Consider the following 24,740-nt stretch of genomic DNA (forward strand, 5'->3'; position numbering starts at 1 on the left):
CCAGTTTCCAAAAAAAAATTAGGCGTGGAACAAGAAAAAGTCCGTCCTATTTATCTCATTTGTTTTGCTGAACACTCTAAGATATTACTCTATTATATTACTGCAGCGTAGGTGGGTATTCGTGAGTGTTGTAGGTATTCGTTTACTATCGCAAAAGACTTATTGATCGTCGATGCGGGCCCTTCGCCACGAACACATAAAAGTTACTTAAATTTAAAGTTAGTTTTTTGCACTTTAACGACTTACAGAAGAGGAATAATTTGGGGGTATATGCATATCGAAGCTAAACGAGTTTCAAAACAAGCCGCATTTATTATTAACAACTTGAAAATGTTGTTGTGATTGCCGAGATTTGCTTGTCTGTGCGTCGCCGGCTGGTGGGATTCCCGCATTAATTATAAATAATGGCGTGTTTGTTGTAGTTTGTTTTGAATTTTGCTTTAAACTTGACTTCCTTGGGGTTATCGGGAACTTATTATTGCCTAACTTTGACGTCGCTGCAAAAAATCTATTTAATCACATGCCACATGTGCAGAAAAATTAACATTGTTCGTATGTCCATAAAGAACAAAATTACGGACTCGAAAATCAAATTCAGTTTATGCAGGGTGCATTTTCTCATTTCACCTCTGTATCGATAACTGCCATTTTGGTAAAATTTTCAATTTCACACTGTTTCCGTGACGAAATGTAAGTTTGTAGGGTTTCTACCTTGAAATCTGAATTATATTGAGAAGTAATATTGTTTTTCACCGACCTACCTACAAACCAAACAACAACTTTTATAACACCAAATTACTGTTTTTTTTTCGATTTTAATACTTGTTATTATTCCTCGATATCGAAAAAACGGCAATTGAAATCAGTTTCTAAATGGAGGGGGGGGCAATAAAAAAAAGGGCGGGAGCGGGGGTCGTTCAGTACGACCTAATTTAAGGGCCGCCAAATGATGGACTATTTCATTTTTTGACCAAAAATATAGTGCAGGATCGCAGAAAAAGTCATCAGATTTTGAAAAGTGTAAGAAAATACATATTAGCGACAAATATTAAATTTAAAGCTCGCCGGACACAATTGCTACGGAGAATTTTAACAAAATATTTGCAGACATAAATTTCCGCCAAAAAATGTGGCATCGAAAATGACCAAAGAAAATAAAGAAAGAACTTTTTAATTTTTGTCTTAAAAGTGCGCATAAATTTGGGCTTCGCCGTTAACCTCAAACTTAAGATTTGGAACTTTCAACGGTATTTAAGTTTTAGATTTTTACATCGGAACCATCACTTGACGTTTGAAAATGTTGAGGTCTACGCAATAAGTTGTTCAAACCGTAAAAAAAGATATGGCAATCAAATGAAATAAAACCAAAATTTCAAAGGTTGAAATTCACATTTTTGGCAGAACACAAGAAATATGGGAATTGTTTGAAAAGTGGGGCTGCTGGCGAAAATGTGAGTATCTATCGGGTACCTAATATTACAACAAGCAAACTATATTCATAACATGTAGAATTTGTACTTACAGTAAAGTTGTTGATTTAAATAGGTATAGATAAGTATACATACCTAAGCACTGACTGTCATGGTGGTAAAATTTGGCGTCAAAAATTCGTGAGAATATTTTACCGAAACTGATCTAAAAATGTATTGGGTTGTTCGGAAAGTCATTTCGTTTTTTTTTGGGAAACATGAAAGACAGTTTTCGTATAATGAATAAATATTTTATTAAATTATATATTGGCCATTCTGGTCCAACACCTTTTGCCATCTTTCTGGCAGTAACATAATTCCCCTCTCATAAAAGTTTTGGTCCTTGCTGGCAAAAAACTGGTTCAGGTGGTTTTTGACATCTTCATTTGAGGTAAAGGTTTTGCCGTCCAAAAAATTTTGCAGAGACCGGAACAAATAGTAGTCGGAAGGCGCCAGATCTGGAGAATATGGTGGATGTTGCAGTACGTCACATTCAAGCTGTAAAAGTTTTTGGCGAGTGACCAAACTTGTGTGAGGTCTCGCATTAGCCTGGTGGAACACTACACCCTTCCTGTTGATTAATTCGGGCCTCTTCTCTTTAAGTGAATCATTCAATTTGTCCAGTTGATGACAATAGACTTCTGAATTAATCGTTGTATTGTCCGGCAAAAGCTCAAAAAAAACGATTCCTTTGACATCCCACCAAACGGAGAGCATCACCTTTTTTTGGTGAATGTTGGCTTTTGACACGCTTTGAGCCGGTTCATCTTTTCTGCTCCATGACCTCTTGCGTTTAACATTGTTGTATACAACCCATTTTTCGTCCCCAGTAATAATCCGCTTCAAAAATGGATCATTTTCTTGACGTTTGAGGAGCGAATCACACACGTCAACGCGACGACACAAATTTCGCTCCGTAAGGACATGGGGCACCCACACATCGAGCTTCGAGGTTAAGCCCATGCCTTTCAAATGGCCATAAACAGTCGAATTCGACAAATTTAATCTCTCACCGATCTCTCGTGTGCTTATTCGCCGATTTGCCGATTTGCATCAACTAATGCCTTTATCGCATCTTTGTCAGCTTCGACCGGCCTTCCAGACCGTGGTGCATCTTCGACATCAAAATTGCCGGATCGAAATTTTGCAAACCAGTTCTGGCACTGGCGTACTGTTAACACGCCTTCTCCATACACAGCCGTCGATTTTTTTCTCGCTTGGACAGCATTTTAACCTTTTCTGAAGTAAAAAAGTAAAATATGACGAAAATGCTGCTTATTGCTCTCCATATTTAAAAGGGCACCAACCAAAAACTACTGCGTAGAATTAATAGAACTTTTTCACACACAAGCCTTGCAATATCAGCTCTCAAGACATATAATGGTTATGCGGCTTAAGTGTGAAGTTGGTTTCGAAAAAACGTAATTAAGTCCTCTGACGGGAAAAAACGAAATGACTTTCCGAACAACCTTATAATTGTGTCAGACGGGCTTAATGTTCGTTAAAACAAAACGTCGCTTAATTTCTTTTTTACTTCCCATACGAATAAGGGACAAATAGGGTAAATTTTCCTAAAACCGTGTAGTCCTGCATTCGACGACCAAATTTCAATGTCAGATCATCGAACTCGTTTAAATTGACCGGTGGCCAGGTTAACAAATTTAACAAATTATAAGATGCACATCCCTAAGGGTGCAATTCCTTGGGTGATTTTATTTTTGATATACATCGTGTTGAAATTAAAAAAAAAAAAAACAGGCTTTCCCCATTTTCATTGAAACAGCTCTGGATATTTTGTTCAAATTTGTTGTCTACAATTTATGGAAGAGTGAAAATTATTTTGAATATTTGAATATTTTTATCGAAAAAAAAATGGTACGCTTACCAATCAAAAAAATATCAAAAATAAATTCCACTTTTCAGGTCTCAGTTTAACTTCTTAATAAAAATGATCGCTTGACTTTGAGCTATCCGACGAAGGGTTCAAGGCAAAAGAATTACAAAGCAATAAAAATCTCCTTTAATCATCAGAATAATCGCGATTTACTATTGAACCTGAATAAAAATGAAAAATATATGTTAATCAGTAGTTGAAAAAGATCACCTGCATCTCTTCTTTACATTAAGTCTCGTACCCTTTGAAAAATTGCATTCATATTTTTGATATTCCATGTAAATCACTGCGGGCTTACATTAGTATGATTTATTTGCTAAAATTACCCAAAGAATCACACTCTGCAGTATCAGCATCTCATTATGAAACACCTATATATAATAAATTTTCTTTACGTGGATTATTAGCAAAACCCAAGGGAAACCAACCCGTATATACACTTGTACTAGCAATTTCATTTATTTATTTTTTTTTGAATATCCACATCTAAAAAGGTGCAATTGTCTTGGAACTTTTTTCGAAAAACTGGCAACCTGATTCATAAAAAAAAAATCTAAAATGCAGGCGATCCCTTCGGAACAACCATGTGGGGGAATTTTTGCGTCAAAGATTTTCCTCGTTCAAATCAAATTTCGTTTAATTGCTTTTTACTTCCCATACGTGCTCCTTACTAGTATTTTTGGCCATTGTTTTTGATAGAATAATAGTGGATAAACTGACCTAAAACCGAGTAGTTCTACCCGCATTCTATAAAAAGGATCGCAATGCCAAGCTATCGGATTCGCATAAATTATTGGCGGGTCGCCCTGTTGTCCTTTGGCATATAGGACGAGGTTTTATTGCCCCGCTCCATTTATAAACGGAACATATTACATAGAGTCGCTTTTTCTTACCTAGATTACTAGCAACCCTGACGGCAGCCACCCTGTATATACATTTATTATTTTATTTTGCTTTAATATCAATCTCAATATCCGGTTAATAAAAACGAACACTAAAATGACGGCGACCTCTTTGGAACCGTAACTATACCACGTGGGGGCCTTTTAGAGCCGACGATGGGTGCGAACGACGGTATCGGAGACATTACTCGATTGCAGTGCACAATTTGCATCCGGCTTCGAACAAACCTTATAGTACGAGACGAAAAAACGCACAGCGATATGGCACAGACGACGCCCACTATATTTTTACACCGCAACCCGGACTTCAGAGACCCGCAAGGGTTAAAAAATGCAACGACGCGACGAACGATTGTCGACCACGACCGTACATCGTCAGCGACACGACTAACCAAACTTGCTGCCGTGCCGTCGCGTCGCCGAATGGTGAACGCGGCGACGCAGGATCCGCTGTGCTCCTGCTGACTCGTCCGTCAAGAGCCGCGAGAACGTCGAAGAAAACGTACTGAAAACGCGGAAGGCAGGAACCGGGATGGTGTTCGTAACACATGCGGGGACGCCCGCATTGTTTTCGTGACCCGGTTGCGGGGGATGGAGGGGAGTATACTAACGTCGTGGTGTAATCCGGTCAAATTAGACGCAAAAATGTAGAAACCAAACAACCAATATTCCGACCGAGCAGGTGGTTGTGACCACTTCTTAATTCACTGGTCAAATTCGATCAAAATCATCTTACAATTGTGCGACCTGTCGTCATTAATTAATAATAATTTGTATTTTATAATAAATTATTATGCGTTTCAGATGTCCCAATAAAATCCCAATAAAAATATCGACTTCATTAAATAAATATAAATTTCATTGTATTTTTAAAATTATTTCGGTCAAATGAAAACAATTGACCGGTTAATTCCACAACCCTAGATACACCATTACACCACACCACCAAAAAGGTCAAAAATTATGAGGTCTGTCTACATATGTCTGTCCCTCAAAAATTCTCGTTTTCATGCGACACATAGAATATGAACAGCTACAACTAATACTGCAAGGGAAGAATGAAGGAACACGGGGTATAGAAGAAATTGTGGTTGAAAAACATACAAGACTGGACAGACACAGATGGTAACAACTTGATCCATCAAGCCCAACATGAATTTGCCCTGACGGCACCTAGGAGGAGGAGGGGGATTTTTTTAGAAAACGGTTTTTATCAAAAACGTATAATTCTTAACATATGGCGCTTCTAAAAGTTGAAACAGTTGTAACCTCATGGCTCTACTCGTTCATCATGTCGGGGTTCTATTACTGTTTTTAAGTTGTGGACGTGGGGTTGGTCAGATTTTAAAATTTTTGGGAGCTCAGATTTATAAACCATTAACTGAATCCGAATGAGGTATCGCGCAATATTAATTCACATAAATAAAAAATGAAAGTAATCCAGATATTTTGCAAACCACATTGACTAATACTTTTAATTCATGAGTTGTAAGTTTTTAAAAATTTAAATTACTTGTCATTTATTCATTATGTTCTAAAGAAACCACCTGACGCGGAATATCAAAAGCAAAAGTTATGTGGCAATGTGGCCATTTTATTGTCATATTCCCATTTACTGCAATATCAACAGAATAACTCAAAATGCGACCAAAATCTTCACTTAGATATGCATCAATCCGAAGTTTTCTCGTCCCGTTTTCTCGCTTACCCACAAAATTTTTAACATCGTTCACTATTTATAGATGACTTTAGTTGTAAGACTAAAAATCCAAAATAAGAACAACCAAATTGTGTTTAAAATAGGTAAAGAAAGTATTTAACGGAAACATTGGCAAAAATTGAAGTTTAAATCAGTTGCCAGGGGAAAATGAATTGAAAGCAATATTAAAAGGAAAAGTATGCTTTATCACAGAAATAATACTTAAATGTTAAAGATACAACCACTCTCTGGTAGTGTACTTGACGCGTTTTTGATTTTTTCCGGTAGGCCTACTTCACGAGCTGTTTTCGCGGAGTTTTTGGAGGAAATACTGTATTTACTTTGATATTCATATAAGTTACTGATATGAACTGTAGTTCTGATTTCTGACATTTTAATCTGTTCAGTCAAGTCTTCGTCGGATGTTCATAAATCCCCCATATCACATACATCTTCACCTGTTGGGTTCCATTGAAGATTCGAGCTCTTGACAGTTAGTACATGCTGGTGAACACAACAAACCTTCTTTCACCTCTTTCGATTCCTGTATCCATCAAAGTTTTTATTCAACGACTGGTCAAAAGTTTATTGCATAAAGCAAAATTTAATAATTTTTTTCAATATTGATGGGTACAAACTCTAATGGTAGACACTAGTAATAAATAGATACGTGTATTTACTCGAACGGACCGTTCAGCAGTAAAAGTATTTTATCTAAATCATTTGAAAGCAGGTATATAAGCGTTCCTTTTAACGTGAATATTAGGGCGACCGCATGACCTTGATCAACGGCCCATGCGGATACAAGGGCCTGACTAAGGAATTCCGTTTCTTTTTAGAGTATATTCTCAGAATTACATAGTTATACATATGAGAGTCTGCCACTAGTTTTTCTACTGGTGTACCCAAAGTATCCGCGCCATCCAGCTCTGTGGCAATTTTTGTTATTTAAAATGTCTATTTTGACCGGACTAATACTGCTGAATCGAGAAATCAGCGTCCCTTATTTTTCGATTGTTCGCCTCTTGTCGCGCGCGTTAATCCCTCCGTATTTGCCGTGCCAGTGTGTACATACACTTAAGTCGAGTGTCGTATTTTATGGCGTTATTGTAATAATTGTGTTTTGCTAATTAGAATGGGAAGGGGAGGGAGAATGCGGTAGTTGTTTAACGTCGAGATTGGACGAACGTCAAGGTCGAGCGGCTCGTCGTCGTCATACCGGGCGATCGAGAACGTGTTCGCTCACAGAGTCGGCGGAAACCAAAGGAAACTATCACACACATCCTTATTATAGGTTCATTCCAACGTCGGAAACAGATTGTGCAGAGATGCAACCCACATTAATAGGTTTTGAGCATCGAAGTATCGAATATATTGAAGAATGAATTTGAAGAGAGTAACAATTTTAAATATCAGACTTATTTAAATTTGTTCACTTTAAATTGATATTTCTATTAAATAAATAGGTTGAGACAATTTATTTTACTTTAAGAACACGAAAATGCATTTGTTCTTGTGCATTTTTCAAATTTTCACTTGCTTTGACATTATATTTAAAATAATTGAATAATTAATGCCATCCATAGCGTACCGTGTCCAAATATTTGAGAAATGTCGCGTATATACTTGGATAAAACATCGATGGCTATCTGTGATTTTTTTAAAATTTGTTCCCATTTAATTCTAATTGTTTGTACAAAAAAGTGTGTTTACAATGTATCTTTTGCATCTTCACACCCTTAAATTTTACATTTTACTAGCCTGTTTACCATAAGATTATCTGACCGAATTTCAAAAGCTCTTCAACCGTAGTATTGCTCATTCTGGTAAACTTTTTGAAACTATCTCTAACCTGTATTTCGGGTTCATCTAAAACTAAATTTGCAACACTGTCTCGCGTTATCACATCTCAGAAATTATTTGCACTCTCTTTTTTATTATTTTATATCATTAACCTCATAACGTAGTAACTAAAGATTCTACCTGTTCAAAAACAATGGTGATAAATATTAGACATGTTGGAATGTAAAATGAAATTAACCGAAATTTTATTTTAACAAATGAAATATAATATTTGTGGATAATAAAAATTATAAATACATATATGTATCTACAGGGTGACCGGTCATATTTTAATACGCACCTACAAGCGTTATTCTGCCAGGATTTTCATTTAAATAAGAGAATAACCGCCACGAGCACTAGTAATATTTTTATGTTGCCACATTTTTGGTACTACATGACTACATCCAGATCCACATCTTATTAAGATAAAATATATTCTTCTGCTAGATAGGGTACTGCTTTTATTGTGCGTACATGTTTATTTAGCCGTTACAGAATATCATTTTTTCGTAAAATAAAGTCCAAAACTAAACTGCTTCGATTCTGATATACAGGGTGTTAAAGTCTAATATTGCTACATATATATTTTTTGTAAATTTCCATTCAATTTAGAGTAAACAATAAATTCTACTTCTTTCTCAATTTAAAGGAAAAATCACTTAAATTCCCACATTTTGGACTATTGAAGCCACCCTCGAACGCCAAATATTAGGAGGTTACGTTAGCCGCCGCATTGGCCTGCAAACTCTAGGATATAATTTTTTAGTTTTGAGTATCTGAGGCTTCGCTCGCCTGGTCAACGACACAATATATGCTCCACCGTTTTCTCATTCTCCATGCGCGTCCAGTCCCATCTTCGTCCTAAAAGTTGATTTTGTGCATGTGGTATTTAAGTTTGCAGGGTCCGCAATACATCCAGATCAGCGTTTGCTCTACTCAAGCCCAACCGGGTGTCGACTGCGCGTTTCTTCGTGGACCATTCTATTAAAGTCTTTGAATGTAGAATGTAGTCCCGGACCCACTGCACGCGAGCTTCCTCTACTCTCCAGGGCGCCAATTCTTGGAACTTGAAAAACACGTTACAGGAACGAATGTTCTGTCCTTGTCACTTTAATGAGAAAATAAGTAAGAGTGACAAAGACAAAACATCAATCCTAGACAACGTCGTTCCCTGATTTCAGGAATTGGCTCCCAGGCTTGGAGGAGAGCGAGGAGCTCCCTCCAGGAGTATCCAAAGATTCATGTCCCATTTTGACCCACTAACATGGATAGATTCCCTTGGCAGCTTCTTACGATTTTAGAGGAGTACCAAGGCGATTTCAACGCTTTCGATGCTGCCTGGCTAGCCGTAAGTTTGATGATTCTCTTCGTAAGTTTCTATTCTACGTACCATTATCATTTCCGTTTTTGGGGTATTGATTGCCGTTTAACGTTAGACGCAAAATTCGCAGAAATCAAATCGCTTTTTAAATTATCTGCGTGCGTACGTTGTATGTATATCTGCTGCGAAATTTTAATAAGATTTGCGTCAGCCCGAATTGCCAAATTTACAACTGAATGAAACTAATCGTTGTTTAGGTTGGGCAACGGTTCTATAACCGCAACTCGCAGAACAAAATCGTCCAGTTTATTCCGAACAAATTTCCAAACAAACAAACCGATAACGATCCGGCTAACGTCATTTGCACGGGTCTAGAGTCCCGCAGGACACACGCCTCCATCTCGCGTTACCAAAACAAAAACAAACGAGCGCCGAGCGGCCATAACTTAACCAACTCCTGATCTTAGTCGATTTCGCTCTGCGTGGTCACAACTGACATTAAAGGATCGTAACTAGACTTTCATTTTGATGGACTCACGATTCCCTTACTGACAAATGAAACAGTTCCTTAGAATCAGGATACGACTCTACGATACTATAGTTTATTTTTATAAGGGAATTTAATACCTATAACAGAATTGCTACTGTCAATCCCGAAAGAAACACCTACTGAAAAAAAAGGAGTATATATAAATAAATATGCATATAAAAAAAATAAAACTTGGTTCTTAAGAAAATTTCCCAAAAACCGATAAAGAAACAAATATACTATTAAATAATATGCTTTCTGTTTCATACCAATTCGAAACTTGTTTGTGAATGGTCAGAACTGTTTTTTGTTTAATGGTTTCCGATAGTTTGACGCATGTGCTCTATAAATGAATTCTTTTTTACTCTTTACATACATACGTGGAAATATCTTATTTTACTTAACAGGAAATTTCATCGTTTTTTTTTTAATTGAAGAAAAATCTGCTGTTGATAATTTTAAATTTGCAGAGCTGTCACATCAAATTTCCAGACATTGACATTCTCGAAAACGGTCTTATGTGTCCAGGATTAAAAATCTGAATCGACTTGGACGCCGCACGTCAGTATTCTGATGAGGATGACTTAGAATTATTATGATGATCCGAGATTTAAACAGCACAGTGTTTGCTTGAAGGTCATAGACAATGATAAATGTTTTACCCGAAAACGGCTGGAGATACCGGACCAGTTAAAATGTCGTGAAAATAAATAATGCAAGTACCCTATATCCCTATGCAATATCCCTCTCTTCGAACATAAAAAAAAGGATAAAAACACAAACAACGCCAGGAAGAAATTTCACAGATAATAGATGATTGATAACCAAATCTAATATAGGACACTGTGAAAACCATTCACCATTCACCATACAGTATCATCTCCCAATATGCCAATTTCCGTAGATCGATTACCAACAAACTATCTGATAGAGCTAAGCACTGAAGGTGTGATTTGGGGTTGGAACGAACCTACGAGTTGTGATCGGACGAACCGACTCGAAAGAACGCGGCATTGATCTGAATATTCTATTCAAGACTTGCAGTTTGGTACAATAATGATTGTTGGACCAGTAATTATCATATATATGTTAGCACGATGACCCGATTATCGGATTAGAGCGATGGCTCTCGACTGCCGATGCAACAACCTACGTTAACCTTTGGTTCGTCATCCATATCATATCGTCGAGTTCTACGGAAATGACGCTACCCGGGCAATTCAACGAATCGGCTCGCTTTTAGCAACTACTTCAAATTGCACTAATAAAAATAATTCTTTCGCGCTGGGTCACTTTTCCAGTATTATTTCTCTGTAACCATCTCGTAGCTATTAACCTAAATCCAAGACTTCGAGGGCCGTTATAGTCCACTTCTCCAAAGAGGTGAAACAAAAACAAATTTTTAATCAACGCGGTGACTAACGCGACAGCTTAAATACTTCGAGACACGGCGCGCGGCTGATTATTTTACGAATTTTTTCTCCTTCGATGGGGGTTGTCAAGGCGATTCGAGCGGCCTCGACTGCGATTACGACAAACAATTATTACCGGGTCAGGAGAAAAATTGGTTTTCGATTTATGCAACCGCTTCGTTATTTTCGCCCGTTTTAAAAATAAATTTTATCTCGGGCACGGTGACTGACGAATTAATACCCGAAGACTTAGCAGATAACGCGAACGAAAATAAGCTACAAAGTTTAGAAAACACCGAAGCGTACTTTAACACCTTTTATTTAAGATTCTGTTTTCTTTACCTCGCCTAATATCTTGGGCCGGGATTACAAATCACAAAACTTCCTACGGAGTCTCATTAGAACTTTGTCAGAACGTAGGGGAGGCAAAACATTGAATGGACATCGATTTTTATACTATTTTGTTTTGTTTTATTAGGAGTCTAAAAACCAACCCAACTCAATTGCTTTATTTTGTCCTATTTTCATTCTAATTATTGAAGCTACTATTATTTGGCGTTCCCCTTCTTCTGTACTCCTATAGGACAAGACTGCTAGGATCGTTGGGTCGAATTATTTGGGGTAACATTGTACAAACGTCAGCAGTAGTTAGTTTATTTAATTTTCTGGAAAATTGCAATGATATTCTAGGAAAGAGAATCCAAAGAATATAATTTTTTTTAAGATTTCTTATTTTTCAACGTTTTATACGTTTTTCAAATCGTTTAGCTACGTCACTTTGAAGCTGAAGGTTAGTTTTGGTTTCTTCAGTTTACTTTTTTTTAAGTCATTAGGTACTCTTACCACAGTTATAAATGAGCAGCACCTATCCCATTGATCGATTGTTGGTCTATCACTTAATTATTTAAGTTAGGATGTTAGCGAATATATTTTGCGCCTCACACAAGTATTACGTTGACAAGCAAGTGTTATTTTTCGCAACTTGGACTTTCCATGTAATAAATTTGATTGATTTAATAGTTTTCGCACTAAAAATTAATAAGAAAATTAAAGTTGGATTGGTAATTTGAGGCCACGTAGAGTAAACTCCGTTTATAACGTACATGGGATATGGTACTTCCGGGTATTACGCACATATTTTTCTGGTCCGGCCAAAATACTCTTGATTTTCATCCGATATTACGTACCATATATAGCTTCTACTACGGTACAATATTTTCGTTATCGTTCTGGTTATAAAGTACGAGTGTACGCTAAAACCGGATTATCCAGCGGTGGTTCTCCGAAAATATCGGGGATTTTTCAGTAGCCATTTGCGAGGTTTTATCTGAAATGTGGTGCGTGTCAGGGCGACAGTTTCCACAATATTGTTTTATGGAAACGTCCGCTAGCACGATTTTTTGAATTTATGGTTAAAAAAGCTGTTCGGCGCAAGCCTATAAGAAAAGATTGAAATTATCAGAAGTATTGAGAGTGGTATCGGTAAGGCGGAAATTGCTAGATAAAAGAAATTGGCAAAAACAACAATATCTACAATTTGGAGTAATCGCGAAAAAATTTGAAATCTTGTACATTCAGATGTAGATAAAGCTCTTTTACGTGCTTCAAGTTCGATGATACGAAACTATTGCAATAAGTGGTCCAGTTCTAAAATCGAAAGCCGAAGAATTAGCCAGTTCGCCACAACATAAACATCGGAAAAAATTCTTGTGAAGCAGGAGATGCTAACAAACAAACTGTGCCGAACTGGTTAGAGGATAAGTAGCCCAGTATTGCGCAAAATTACAGCTCTGAGGATATTTTCAATAGTGACGAGACTGGGCTTACAGTGTTTACAAGATGACTCCAGATGGTACCCTTTAATTTAATTGTTTGGGTGGGAAGCAGTCGAAGTTGAGATACATCGTTTGGGTTTGTGCAAATATAACAGGAAACGAAAAATGCAAACTTCTTGTTATTGGTAAATATGAACAACCGAGACGCATGAAAAATGTGAACAATCTACCTGTCATTTATAAGTCAAATCAAAATCAAATTAGACCTCAGTCGTCCAACCAATGGGTCAGGGCATAATAAAATGCCTCCAGACATATTACCGCAGATATTTTTTGTATCGTGTAATCCAGTCATTTGAAACATCACTATCCTAGACTCCATAAAATTGTACAATGTTGGAACTACCACTATTTCAAACTGATTTCGACATGTAGGTCTGATAAAATCGGAAGATGAGTTTGATTCAGACGATGACTTAACTCTGGTTCCGTGGTTCGAGAAGTACAAAAATAATGACGGCGATAACTGGGAGGCTCCCCTAAGTAATTGGTTGCGCAATAGCGGCCAAGATCTAAGCAATATTGAAATGTATCTTCCTGAGCCGGATAGCTTCGCAACTGTTGTTGAATTATTAACGGATAATAATATTATTACTGAAGTTTTACAGCCAAATGATCCTCAAAGCTCTGGTAACGAAAGCGACGATGATGTTCAACAGGACGAAGTACAAAGTTATTCTGAACCGCTTTGTGTCGCTAAAATTATTATAAATTCTTTTAAACTGATGATATTATGAAATTTGTAATGAGAAAAAATAAGCAAACAAAAATAACGATTTTTTTACTCAAAAAGAATAAAGTATGTATTTTTACTTGTATGTTGTAAAGTTTATGTAGTTTAGGTAGTTTGGTCTCTTTCGTTTTTTAGTACCTATATTAGTGTTTATTAGTTTTCTATTTTTATGTAAAATAAAAATATGTACGTATTTATAGCGTACTTCCGATTATAGAGTACTCATTTTCTGGTCCCTAGAAGGTACTTTGTAATCGGAGTTCACTGTTTATAAAAAAAGTTGAACAGAGTTTTTTGAGCAAATATCATCATAGATTCCATTAAGTGCTTTGTCTCCCTGGAGCTTAACGAATTATCATCATTCGCTCCTAACGCCGAAGATATCCAAGCGGTATAAATTTTATTTCGTTTGGATAACAATCAATAACGTAACCACACAAACGCTAACGCTAGACGTAAAAGCCTTGTATCCCTCCAACCACATATTGAAACCACAGAATACCCTCCGCTTTTGAAAAAACCATTACAATAAGCCTTAAAAACAACCGACGCCGGACAATAACTTATTCCGTCACCACGCTGAGAGCAAAAGAAACGTACGGTGAAAATGACTCTAAATAGGCAGCCAGTCAAAAATGTTCTTTCAAAGATTTCTTATTTATAAACATCGTGCATATAACTTGGTGCTGCGATAAATTCGTTATTAATAGCCCAACAATGATATTAAATTGAATTTAAAACAATTCTACCAGTTTTTTTCTTCAAATTTTGATTTTACTGGCCGCCCAAAATCCCTTACATGATCCCCTTACCTTGTTGGTGGACGATTGAGTGTGGTAGTTGTACGACCTGGACTTGTTGACGGCGGAGTCGCCGGTGGCGGCGGAGGCGGCGGTTTTCGACGCGGTCTTGGCCGACGTAGCCGAAGAGGAATCGTTCGTAGCGGTCGTCGTCTTAGTCACCTCCAGGCTCTCGGGAACGGTTTGGAGGGTCGATCGCATCGCCGTGGACATGGTAGACGTCGCGTCGTCGTCGTCGGCCCCACCCAACCGGAATTGGTCAGCGTCGTCACACCGTCCGGCTCACATTACCTTTAAAAAAAAATCTCTTGGTCCTTCGAGTCGAATGCCATTCTCCAAATGGCCGTTTAGGTCGTTGTGGTTAATGCGAGCAAAAAATAGTCCTCAAGATACATTAGGTCCGTTGCAAACTGCAAAACGACTTTTCTGAATATAGCGTTCCCATTTTGGGTCTGCAGGGGAAATTGATTACCAAATTGAGGAAGCGGGTTTCTCGGTTACGCCGAATTCACACAACGGTTATCAAACAGCGCTCCAGTTTCTTTCCAATCGTAACTGTGTCGAGATTACACAACACGGACCCACGCAATACAGTTAATTGCGGCGGATGCGCCAGGACTACACTTATTTAAGTTCAATAAAAAATGCATTAAAACGACGTAAGCTCTTTGTAATTTTTAACGGAAGACGCGTTGATACTTGCATAGAACATAAAAGATATATAAACAAAAACACTTCATTATAATCGCCGAAAATCGTACTTTTATGGGGAGGTGAAAAACTATCGCAGCAATCCTTAAGCTTCCATAATTGTAATATAGTTTGGCAGTATCTTAAATGACCTACATTTTTCCGACTATGTAAAACCGCACCACAAGCGTCCACATTTTTATAGTACATGGAACATATGAACTACCATGCAATTAACTATCAAATAGAGGTTAGAAGGAAAATCGCGTTGGGAAAAAGCGCACAAGCATCTAAAATAATTTGCCTTCGGGCCACGTGAAAAAAAAAAAAAAAGAAAGTGAACTACGAGAAGAACGTGTCTGCATAGCGAAAACACCAATCTCAAGCCGAGAGAAACCGTCAAAATAAAAATCACGTTAATAGAATAACATTAATCAGGTACAAGCCTAACCGAAAATTGAGCCCGGGGCTCTGAAGATGACCCGCGATTCAGATGACTCACTTCCTTGATACCTACGCAAAAAAAAATCGCTAGGTACAGGTAGCATTGTACCTACACATTAAAATTAAATGAGACCCTGTCTGAACAAAAACCAGGAAATGCATACAACACCTACGGTAACAAAACTAGATGGTCTGGGACAGGTAAACTTTTTAATCTCGTTCTTTTTTTTGTAAACAGACCGTGCTCCGTATAAGGCTGGGGACTTCTCGGATGGCAGTATTGACCTCTGAGCTGATTTGTCAAAATTTAAACTTTCGGCAAGAAATATCGCAGAATATACTAAAACCGCAACAAAACACTTTCGGTATTGCTTTCCTCCAGTACCCAACCGGTCAATTTTGCCCGTTTCGCCGTATATTTACGGTTCGAGTGAAAGCTGTGACGGGAGCACACTTTGTACCAGAATTCCCGGTGATTTAACGGGATCCCGCACGGAAACCGCTCACCAAACTAATGCTACACACGTGAAATAGCAAAACTCACCCATAAAAGCACCTCGATCACTTTAAAATCCTCGTAAAATCGACACACACACCTCAAATAAGCATACTTTTGGAATTTCACAAGATGGCTGGGCGAACGGAACCTACCGCGATGGGTTTACAACCGACGTACGTCGCCCCGATTTCCGCTACCAAGCCAGTGCCGAAGACGGCGCGCCGTGTCGCGTAAATTGACGTGCCCACCATGACGACATTGACAAGGAGATAGTTGCGCACGCGCGTATGTTCCACTTGGTGGTCTCCGACGTACACCAGCGGTTCTCAACAGATGAGGGGGCAAGCGCATAACGGCTTTTACGAAAATTGGAACAATTGAGTTTTATTCGTTTTGATATTTATATTACATAGCCATGCTCGATCCCATAGATGATTTTAATGAAACACTGTTTTCTTGATTTCCATAATACGAATTTATAAACTCAAAAAAAGGCGTCTACAAAATTGAAACAATTTTTTATTGACTTAAGGTATTTACTAACATGTTCAATAAAAAAAAATCCCGTCTCTGAAGTAGAGATTTTTAAATTGTTTCTTCGAAAAACCATGTAAACAATGACAAGTGGCACTGCATAGGTACACAAAATAACACTTTTATTGCTTGATTAGATTATTCAACATTTTAATTTGTTTTATTTTATTGATTATGAAAAATTTTAGTATGTAAATATTATTCGTTTTATGCGGTAGCCCTCACTTCAAAATATGTGTACCTTCAAAATTGCCAGTTATTCGGTCGTCCTGCGCATCCGCCACAATGTAATTTATAAATTGTGCTTTAGAAATTTTAGCATCAACAAATAGCGAATTTGATTGGCACATTCTGATTAGATTTAATTTAGTGTAACATTTAAAGGGCCAACGTGTGAAAGGCCAACTGCTCGAAGGTGAGTTGTGGAAAGACGCAATGTCACCTACTAAGGTGCGTGAGTTTATTTCGCATTTTTCTGGAGTCTTTTTGATCCGAAACGGTACGCGCGTCATTTGGTCCGCGTAGGTGTGTTATTCATACCTATATAGCGACTACGCGGTGACCATCACAATATTTGACGACGCATTGCAGCGGCATCCATACATGTTTTCCCTGAATACAAACCCATCAATGGACTCCCACGTCTGGGAATATCCGCATGCGTCCCTTTATTGATATCAAAGGGTGATTCTGCGTACGCCCACTCAGAAAGTTGCCGTTCTTTCATGTCTGCGCTATATTCCGACACAGTCTAAACGTACATGTGGCTGTAAACGGGGGTGCTGCAAGATGGATTCGTTCGGCGTCACTATTTACCTGAAATTGCTGATTATCTGTAAGTAATTTCCAGATTTGCCGAATGGCAGATGTTTAGTCGGTTTTCTAATCGACATTGCTTTAGGGTGAACGTAGATCTGAGACATATGACCGTGATTTTAGCGAAACAAAGAGTCGTCAAACCGTGCCACTGCGGACTAATATGTTAAATTGCTTTTTCTCGATTGTCAGTTCTTGGTTTGGCGATCGAGAATTGTAAATTGGTTGTTGCTATAAATAGATTAAGCCATATGAATAGTTTTGGCTAGTTAGTAGTACGATCGTTGCAGATGCTACTGCCTCGAGCTTGGTGGACTCGCTGAGTCTGGCCAGTCAATCTACCACGAGGCCCAGATTGAAACCGCAACCAGAGCCGCCGTCGGCGACGCAGTCCACGACCACCACGACTTCCCAATCCCCAAGTGACGTCGCCACTTATCGTCTGATAAACAGGAACACAGATGCCACGTGTATTCTTTTAACAACCGATGCTTTGGTGGAGGTAATGAAGGGGGTCTGGGTCTTACGTAGCTACGCGTTTTTATTACTTAGACAAATCAATACATATTTCGACTCTTTTTTTAATGTAATTATTTAATGGGTTGAATCGGATCATGCAGATCAACTGAAAAAAAACCTAATGAGATTTGTTTTTTTGACAAGGAAAATCCTTTTGCCTTGTCATATAGCTTACATCTACTAGATATAGAGGTCTTTCGTGTGCTGATAACGGTGTATTCGAACTATACTGGAATGACACCGATGTGATAAAAAAGTGAAATAAATTTTACAATGGAAAAAGACATCGAGTTATGGGGATTGTTGTCTCTGAGGGAAGTCTGGGGAGTCGTTTCTCGATCTAGTGTTATTTCGGAAAGGAAAAAGAATTGATTTCAAGATTTTTATAAAGTCTACATCTACTCACTATGTGATACAATTTTCCTACGACTCTCCCTATTCCCACAAGTCTCGTTTAACTTTTTGTTCTATGGCTTTTTAATATTCCACTTAATGACTATTAGACATGTTACATTTAATAACGGTTCTCTACTTCGTTCTAGCATCAAGTTGTTTTCCAAATTCTAGAAGAAATACAAATTGTCATATCATATAATAAAATTAATAACTCCGGAGCGTAGATTCCAATGCTTGACTTTCTTCGGAAATATATCATAACACCTGAGTAATTAGTTCAAGTTAAGGATCCAGTGGATTATTTTTCTAGATGAGGTAATTCCTTAAACTCTACAAATTATAATCCAGTGCTTATCGGAGTCTGGCAGGGGTTACGAATATCAAAGTTTGGTGAAGTGACAGAGGTCAAATCTGATGTTGCTACTTTGTGCACAGGTCATAAATTCTCTACTAATAAAAATGTCAATATTTTACATCAGTTAAGAGCTTGATCTTCTATAGTATGTTATGCAACAAGTGCGGAAAACGTCATTTGCGTCACGAGTTTATTTGACACGAGCGGAGCGTCGCGGAGCGAGTTTTTAATAAACGAGTGAGTTAAAAAGTTTACGGAAAGTGTTGCATACTACACTTTTTCTAAAACCGTTAGTTTTTGGTTAAATTTTCGCAAAACAACACGAATACATTCACTGACATGACCGTGAGAATTGACAAACGTCAAAATTCAAAGCGTGGGAAATATATCCGAAAACATCCGATTGCTCCCAAATCCGTGCGGTAAAATCCCGAAAATGTCCGAAGTGGCTCGGATTCATGGGAAACGAAACTGACGTACTAAAGTGACGCTTCCCGCACACTTGATCGGTGGGTAATTAGGTATTTTACAGACGGGAGTAGAAAAAAGAAATTAAAAATCACCAAAGCCAAAATGGGAGCCATTTTGATTGCGTGACGTTTTTAATTTTGAGCCGACATTAAAATTTTAATAACTTAGCCTTTTTATAATTTTTTTTTATATTTTAATTACAATATTTTATACTTCGGCTCCATTTCCATTTGTGTCGGTGTGGGTTTAAGTTGACATCTTCGTATATGCGTTATGTTGCTAAATTTCTATAAATTATTTTATTCTTTTAACACTGACCAAACATAGCAATCGTTGAACTTTAACCTAATCCTTAGGATTAGGCTTCTGTTAGTGAAGATTGGCTTTGGAGCTATTTGATTTATAATTTTAACTTCTTCGCCTGGATCAATTTCGTCATTTATGGTTGATTCCAAATATTTGTGGGTCTTAACAAGCCATATTTGTTTAGCATTCGGTGTTTAGGTTTTTATTTATGGCCATGAATTTAGTTTTTTGAATATGTGTCCTGCTTCTAGGCACGCCCGGTTAACTATCTCTAATAGCATCTTCTACATCAGCCACTATAACCATTATGTTTAGAAAGAAAATATTGCATCAATTTAGGGTATTTACGGCACCTATATTTGCGTTTGCAGATCAACTTGAAGCTACACGGTTTCGACGACAAAGTCGACTCCCTCATCCCCAACGACGCGGTGGTTAAAGGCAGCTGCGCAAACGAAGACTCTCTGATAATGGAGCTGACCTGGCAGTGGTACAGCCTCTCGCTAGCGTTTGCCAAGGTACGACTTGCATCTGCTAACTTAAACCCCACGGTCGCCATTTTACGTGTTTCAGACTCCCGGTGGGGAGCTGTGGTACCTGTCCCAGGCCGAATTAGCTGTAAGTCTTGACATGCCGAGATTATCATCGATCCAGACGAGAGGTGAGCTTTGATAGTTATTAAAGTACGCTGCGAGCCAGCACGTGTCACGTTTTAGACAAAACATTGAGGCTGTACAGTAACGAGAAGTTGATACCGACTCCTGTGGGCAAGTCATACATGTGCGACGAGGTACACGTCCAGCTTAGGACCGAGGATAATCGTCACCCGCCGAAAAATATCCACGGCTCCCTGTGGCTACGCAAGCTCCAGATCCAGGCCTTTATGTATAAGAACGAGAACTTTTCCGAGTCTTTTCAGTGTAAAGCGCAGAAATATTTCAGGTAGAGCACCCTTTTAAAACCGAGTATGATTTGGGCCAATTTTACTTATTATTAGGCGTCTTTTTAAAAAGGAAACTAAAATGTGTTCTCGCTCCGCAAATTAAATTTTGTCAAAAACCCAAAATATTCTAGCATTCTAAGCTTTCCTCGTTGCTATATTTGTTGGTACGGAGTTATTTACATTTTAGAAGCGAAACCGCCCCTATTGCCGTGGGTTCCACCTTAGCCATCGCAGCTCTGGGTATAGTCTCCGGCTACGGAATATACAGGTATTTTAAAGTGAAAAACGTGCAGTACAACGCCATGGAGTAGGAAGGAACAGGTCCAACTCGATCATATCATCAAAACACTTATCTAGGGAATCTACTTAAGTATAAGGTCTCTCTAACTCACCTTGTCTTACGCATTTGAATATTATTTTATCTACAGGGCAGGATGCTTCATATCGGTCGCTGAAATTAAAACGCAGTCAAATTATATACGAACCCAGGGGAAATCATTGAAAGGAAAAACTTGTAAAATTCCAGTTCTCCTCAGTCTCCTGCATTAAAACATACCAGTGATTTTCCCCTCGGGTTTCGTCGACAAAAAAGTCAATAATATTATTTCAAAAATGTTGTCACAGCAGTGGATCACAAAAATCTGAGCACTGCACTGACGTTAATTTTAAAAAAAAGGAACTTTTCATAATAATCCAACCTGTTAGATAAAAGTTTTTTGGCTGGCTGTATAGCGTCAAAAGTTTCGGAATAGCATTGGTTGAACTCACGCAAACATCCACTGACAGTAATTTAGCACTAATTTAATATTAAAATTAAGAAAACAACAGTTGACTGTGCATTATGAATTAATTAAAAAATAATGGCGTATGCTTACTTGCCTAGTTATTCTTCTGTAAAGTAAAACGTTCCATTTTCGACCTCGTTTACAGAAAATAGCAAATAATCAAAAAATTAGTTTTCAAGAAATTGAAAAAGTTGAGTTTGAAACAGGACGGACATTTATGAGGCACATGCGCATATTGGACTTCGCGTAAGAAATTAATGAAAAGTTGGCTAACATTTTAATATTAATGTTAATGTTTTAGTGAAGTTGCATGTCGATCTGGACTCACTAATGAATCATTAAATTTTTACTCTAAATCTAAAATTCGTGTTAATATTAATGGATGCTTGCATGAATCCACCATTAACAATTTGGTTGAAGTATATCTGTTGAAGTATAATTGTACAAAAGGTTCATTGTAAATCCTTTCAGATATTATTATCGTGCAAGCAGTGCTTTGAACTTATTTCGAAACAGATTTCTCCAACCTTGACGATTATACACCACAACACAACAAATTATACTGCACCAAGTTAGATTATAAGGTTAGATAGACTTCAGATAAAACGCACACTATTTCGGTAACCTACCTGCGGGCTGGGTCCAGTGAGGACAGAAGGCGGGAAAGTAGGTTTTTCTTTATCTTGTTTATGTATAAAACACGATTTTCTAGGTGATTATCCATGAAATAAATCTAGACCAAACTCATTTTCATATTTTACTGACGTTTTCTAGTGACGTTCCTGCAAAGGTTAGATTTGTTTGGGGCGGGCTCCGGCGATACTCAAAATCGCAACTACTAACATCTTTTTCATCCATCGCGAAGTTTGAAAAACCATTCCTAAAATACCAAAAATATTCTAAAGACTAAAGTCGATAGTGCCCTCTCTAAAAGAAAATCTAACAAAACAGTTGGCGAAAGGTCAAATCTGATGCTGCTCTTAATGTATTTTTTTTAATATTGGCTTCATATTTTTAAATTTCAGTTCGCGATATATAGTTAGTTTTTCCTTTAAAATCCCCTAAAGCTATTGCCGATTTCGCACAGTTGCTTTGGTTAGCTCCGCCATTTCCGCTAGGATTGTCCGTCATATTGTCTTTAACTAATTAAGAAACAGATTTAAGCAGACTGGGGTGGGTGCTTTCATACTCACAGATTTGTTTGTCGATTTATTATTGTAAATAGGATAAATTACACTGTTAATATATATAAGTAAGGGAACAAAGTTATTTATGAAAATTTCTATTGATCGTGTACTTTACGACTGTCAATTACTACCCGCGTCAAAGTCATGACCAGAGAACAAAAACTGGAGCAATAGAGCAGTCAATTATGAATTTTCATAAACAATTTTCGCTAAAGCCATGCGTTCGTCTTCCATAAAAATATAGAGAAAAAAAACGATTACATATCTAGGTTATTACTGCGAGTGCATTTAGGATATAATTCTTTATCCGAATAAATTATTACGCAGTATATAAAAGATATATATAGAATAATTTGTTCTTAACGTTGATCAGAGTACCTATAAGGATTTACGTAAATGTATTTATTTAAAAATAAATGAAATTCAAATTAGCGCTTTGGGTTGTTTATTTCTTTGGCGTTTCGTCTAGGCGCTTGGAGACATGTGTATGGTGTACTGTAACCTTTTAATTGCGAAACTAGTATCATGTTCGTAAGGTTAGAAGACGTCATCTCGCTCTTCCGGTTTCATGTAGTGAATAAAAGTCGGAATACCTGAGTAGAAAAATGATCCCCGACATTTGACATAAGTCGATGCAACCTTTATTTTAAGATTCACACCTTCTTAACAAAATTTCATAAAAAGTTGAAAAAACGAAAAAACGTGGGAATTCTTAGAGTTTTAACGAAATTCACATATGTTTTACAAAACTTCGCAAGAACTAACTAAAGCTAAAACTAGCGAAACTTACGCTTATTTTGTAGAAAATTTTGTAATACCTTTTTCGATATTTACTATTTTTTAATACGAAATTTCCTTTAAAAAATTATAAATATACATTAGCTTTTGTGTGCACTTCTTACCAAAAATGTGTAAAAAGCTTATGAGCTACACTTTTTTAAAAAAATAGTGCATTTTAACTATTGTGTAAAAAAGTGTGATTTTACAAATTTTTTACTACATTTATATATATTTTTTAATTGCTTAAAAAGATTTTTTTACGAAATTCTTCACAATTTTGTAGAACAATCTGAATTCACACTATTTTTCGAAAATTTGTGGCGTAAAAGAAAAATAAAACGTTTTGGGCATAAAAAATATTCATCGTCGGAAGCGAGGTTCGCCCCTTCCAACTAAAATTTAATTGATCCTGACTTATTGCTGGCTATAAATTTTGACTAAAATTCGTGACAAATTTAAATGAGTTAAAATTCTTTCGACATACCCCGTGATCGTTAAAAACGGAGGCCAGAAACTAAAGACTCGATTCGGTCGACCCCTATCAGCGTAAAACTATTTTTTTTAAATTTATAGCTTGCCAATTACAAAGGCGCGCTAATGTTTCCGAAACGTGTTTCTCACACACAAGGTAGACCCTTAACCCTTCGACAAATTCTCATAAAAGTTAACTATCTTTAGCAGATTGTTTTGTAAGAAGATTTTTTTAATTTACTAGGAATTAAAAATTATATTTTGCAGTAATTTGGAGTCAACCCTGAAGTGAAAGCTTTATCTAAGAATCTAGATCTCTGAAAAATGAAACTATAGAATTTTTTTCAAAACAATACTATCGATACTATGCTCGACAGTGTAAGAAATATGTTTGGGAATTTGCAACAGTTGAACAAAAGAAATATAGGGAATTTTTTTTAAATCTAAAAGATAATTTTTCAATAAGATACATTTTGATAGAAGGTCCTAAAGCGCAAATATGAACTACAACGCTAATTTACATAATCCTAGGGGCTAGGTGCAAGTTCAAATTCATAATTTTATTTTGACCATGTTTGCGATTTTAAGGAAAAGCAAACATATGCGTTCTTTTGGCAATGTTTTACTTTATTCCAAGCTTTATCATTCATTTGAAACATTTTTCTTTTCTAATCGATAAAGTTAAATACCTAATAAAGTTTAATGCGCAGGTGGTTTTGCCAGCACGCTCTAGTGAATACCACGAAAATAATAATTATTTTGGGTTGTAAATGTAAAAAGATAGGATTTGTTTTTTATTTATTTTAACATCTGATTGGGTAATAACCAAAGAAATTTCTGTAGTAAATAACCACGAATTCGTGCTGGTGCAAGAGGTTCTAAACTGAAATCCATTTTTTTATTCCAATATGTCAGATGTATTTTAGGACCATGTTCTAAAGAAAGAAAGTTTTTGCAATAAAATCCCTAACTAGAACTGATAACTGACTTATAGCTTAAATAACGAGTCCATTGTTTGAACTAAGGTGGCTTTTAATTGATGAAAATCCACTTATCAAATAAATAAGAACTACACCGACAACACCGTGTCTTTATCAAATGTTAT

The 24,740-nt window shown here is 37.0% G+C and overlaps 2 protein-coding genes and 1 long non-coding RNA gene across 8 annotated transcripts in view; 1 reads left to right on the top strand and 2 right to left on the bottom strand.

The window, feature by feature from the left end:
* LOC132698564 (serine/threonine-protein kinase MARK2-like) overlaps positions 1-14,585 on the bottom strand; it is a 44,538-nt gene extending 29,953 nt beyond the window's left edge. For 3 of the 4 annotated variants that reach the window (XM_060664736.1, XM_060664737.1, XM_060664738.1), the window contains exon 1: positions 4,494-4,785. The gene's annotated coding sequence lies outside the window, so the exon portion shown is untranslated. Of the gene's footprint in view, positions 1-4,493; positions 4,786-14,451 lie in introns of those variants that run through there. The other variant, XM_060664729.1, reaches the window with a different exon arrangement.
* LOC132698525 (uncharacterized) lies at positions 11,680-12,820 on the bottom strand. Of its 2 annotated transcripts, XR_009618390.1 has the most exons (3): positions 12,175-12,820; positions 11,915-12,099; positions 11,680-11,736 (listed from the first exon to the last, which is right to left on the bottom strand). It is a non-coding gene; the product is annotated as an uncharacterized LOC132698525 (long non-coding RNA). The 2 variants fall into 2 exon arrangements; XR_009618389.1 differs by lacking the exon at positions 11,680-11,736 and having other exon boundaries at positions 11,814-12,099.
* A 2,598-nt stretch (positions 14,586-17,183) lies between the features above and the next one.
* Positions 17,184-22,790, top strand: LOC132698517 (uncharacterized). Of its 2 annotated transcripts, XR_009618384.1 has the most exons (7): positions 17,184-17,441; positions 17,713-17,924; positions 19,841-19,987; positions 20,043-20,130; positions 20,186-20,411; positions 20,600-20,789; positions 20,841-22,790. XR_009618384.1 is itself a non-coding variant. In XM_060664633.1 (6 exons), exons 1-6 carry the CDS (start codon positions 17,396-17,398, stop codon positions 20,721-20,723), a joined length of 843 nt encoding a protein of 280 aa, XP_060520616.1. In that variant the 5' UTR covers positions 17,185-17,395; the 3' UTR covers positions 20,724-22,789. The 2 variants fall into 2 exon arrangements, 1 of the variants encoding a protein (XP_060520616.1); XM_060664633.1 differs by having other exon boundaries at positions 17,185-17,441; positions 20,600-22,789.
* The last annotated feature ends 1,950 nt before the right edge of the window (positions 22,791-24,740 follow it).

This window comes from Cylas formicarius, unplaced genomic scaffold (genome assembly GCF_029955315.1).
Source record: "Cylas formicarius isolate icCylForm1 unplaced genomic scaffold, icCylForm1.1 PGA_scaffold_2__14_contigs__length_35257938, whole genome shotgun sequence".
NCBI classification, from domain to species: domain Eukaryota; kingdom Metazoa; phylum Arthropoda; class Insecta; order Coleoptera; family Brentidae; genus Cylas; species Cylas formicarius.

Coding starts and splice junctions, on each gene's coding strand:
- LOC132698517 (XM_060664633.1), top strand. CDS start 17,396: ATGGATTCGTTCGGCGTCACTATTTACCTGAAATTGCTGATTATCT. Junction 17,442..17,712: donor CCTGAAATTGCTGATTATCT/GTAAGTAATTTC, acceptor CGATCGTTGCAG/ATGCTACTGCCTCGAGCTTG. Junction 19,988..20,042: donor TCTCGCTAGCGTTTGCCAAG/GTACGACTTGCA, acceptor TACGTGTTTCAG/ACTCCCGGTGGGGAGCTGTG.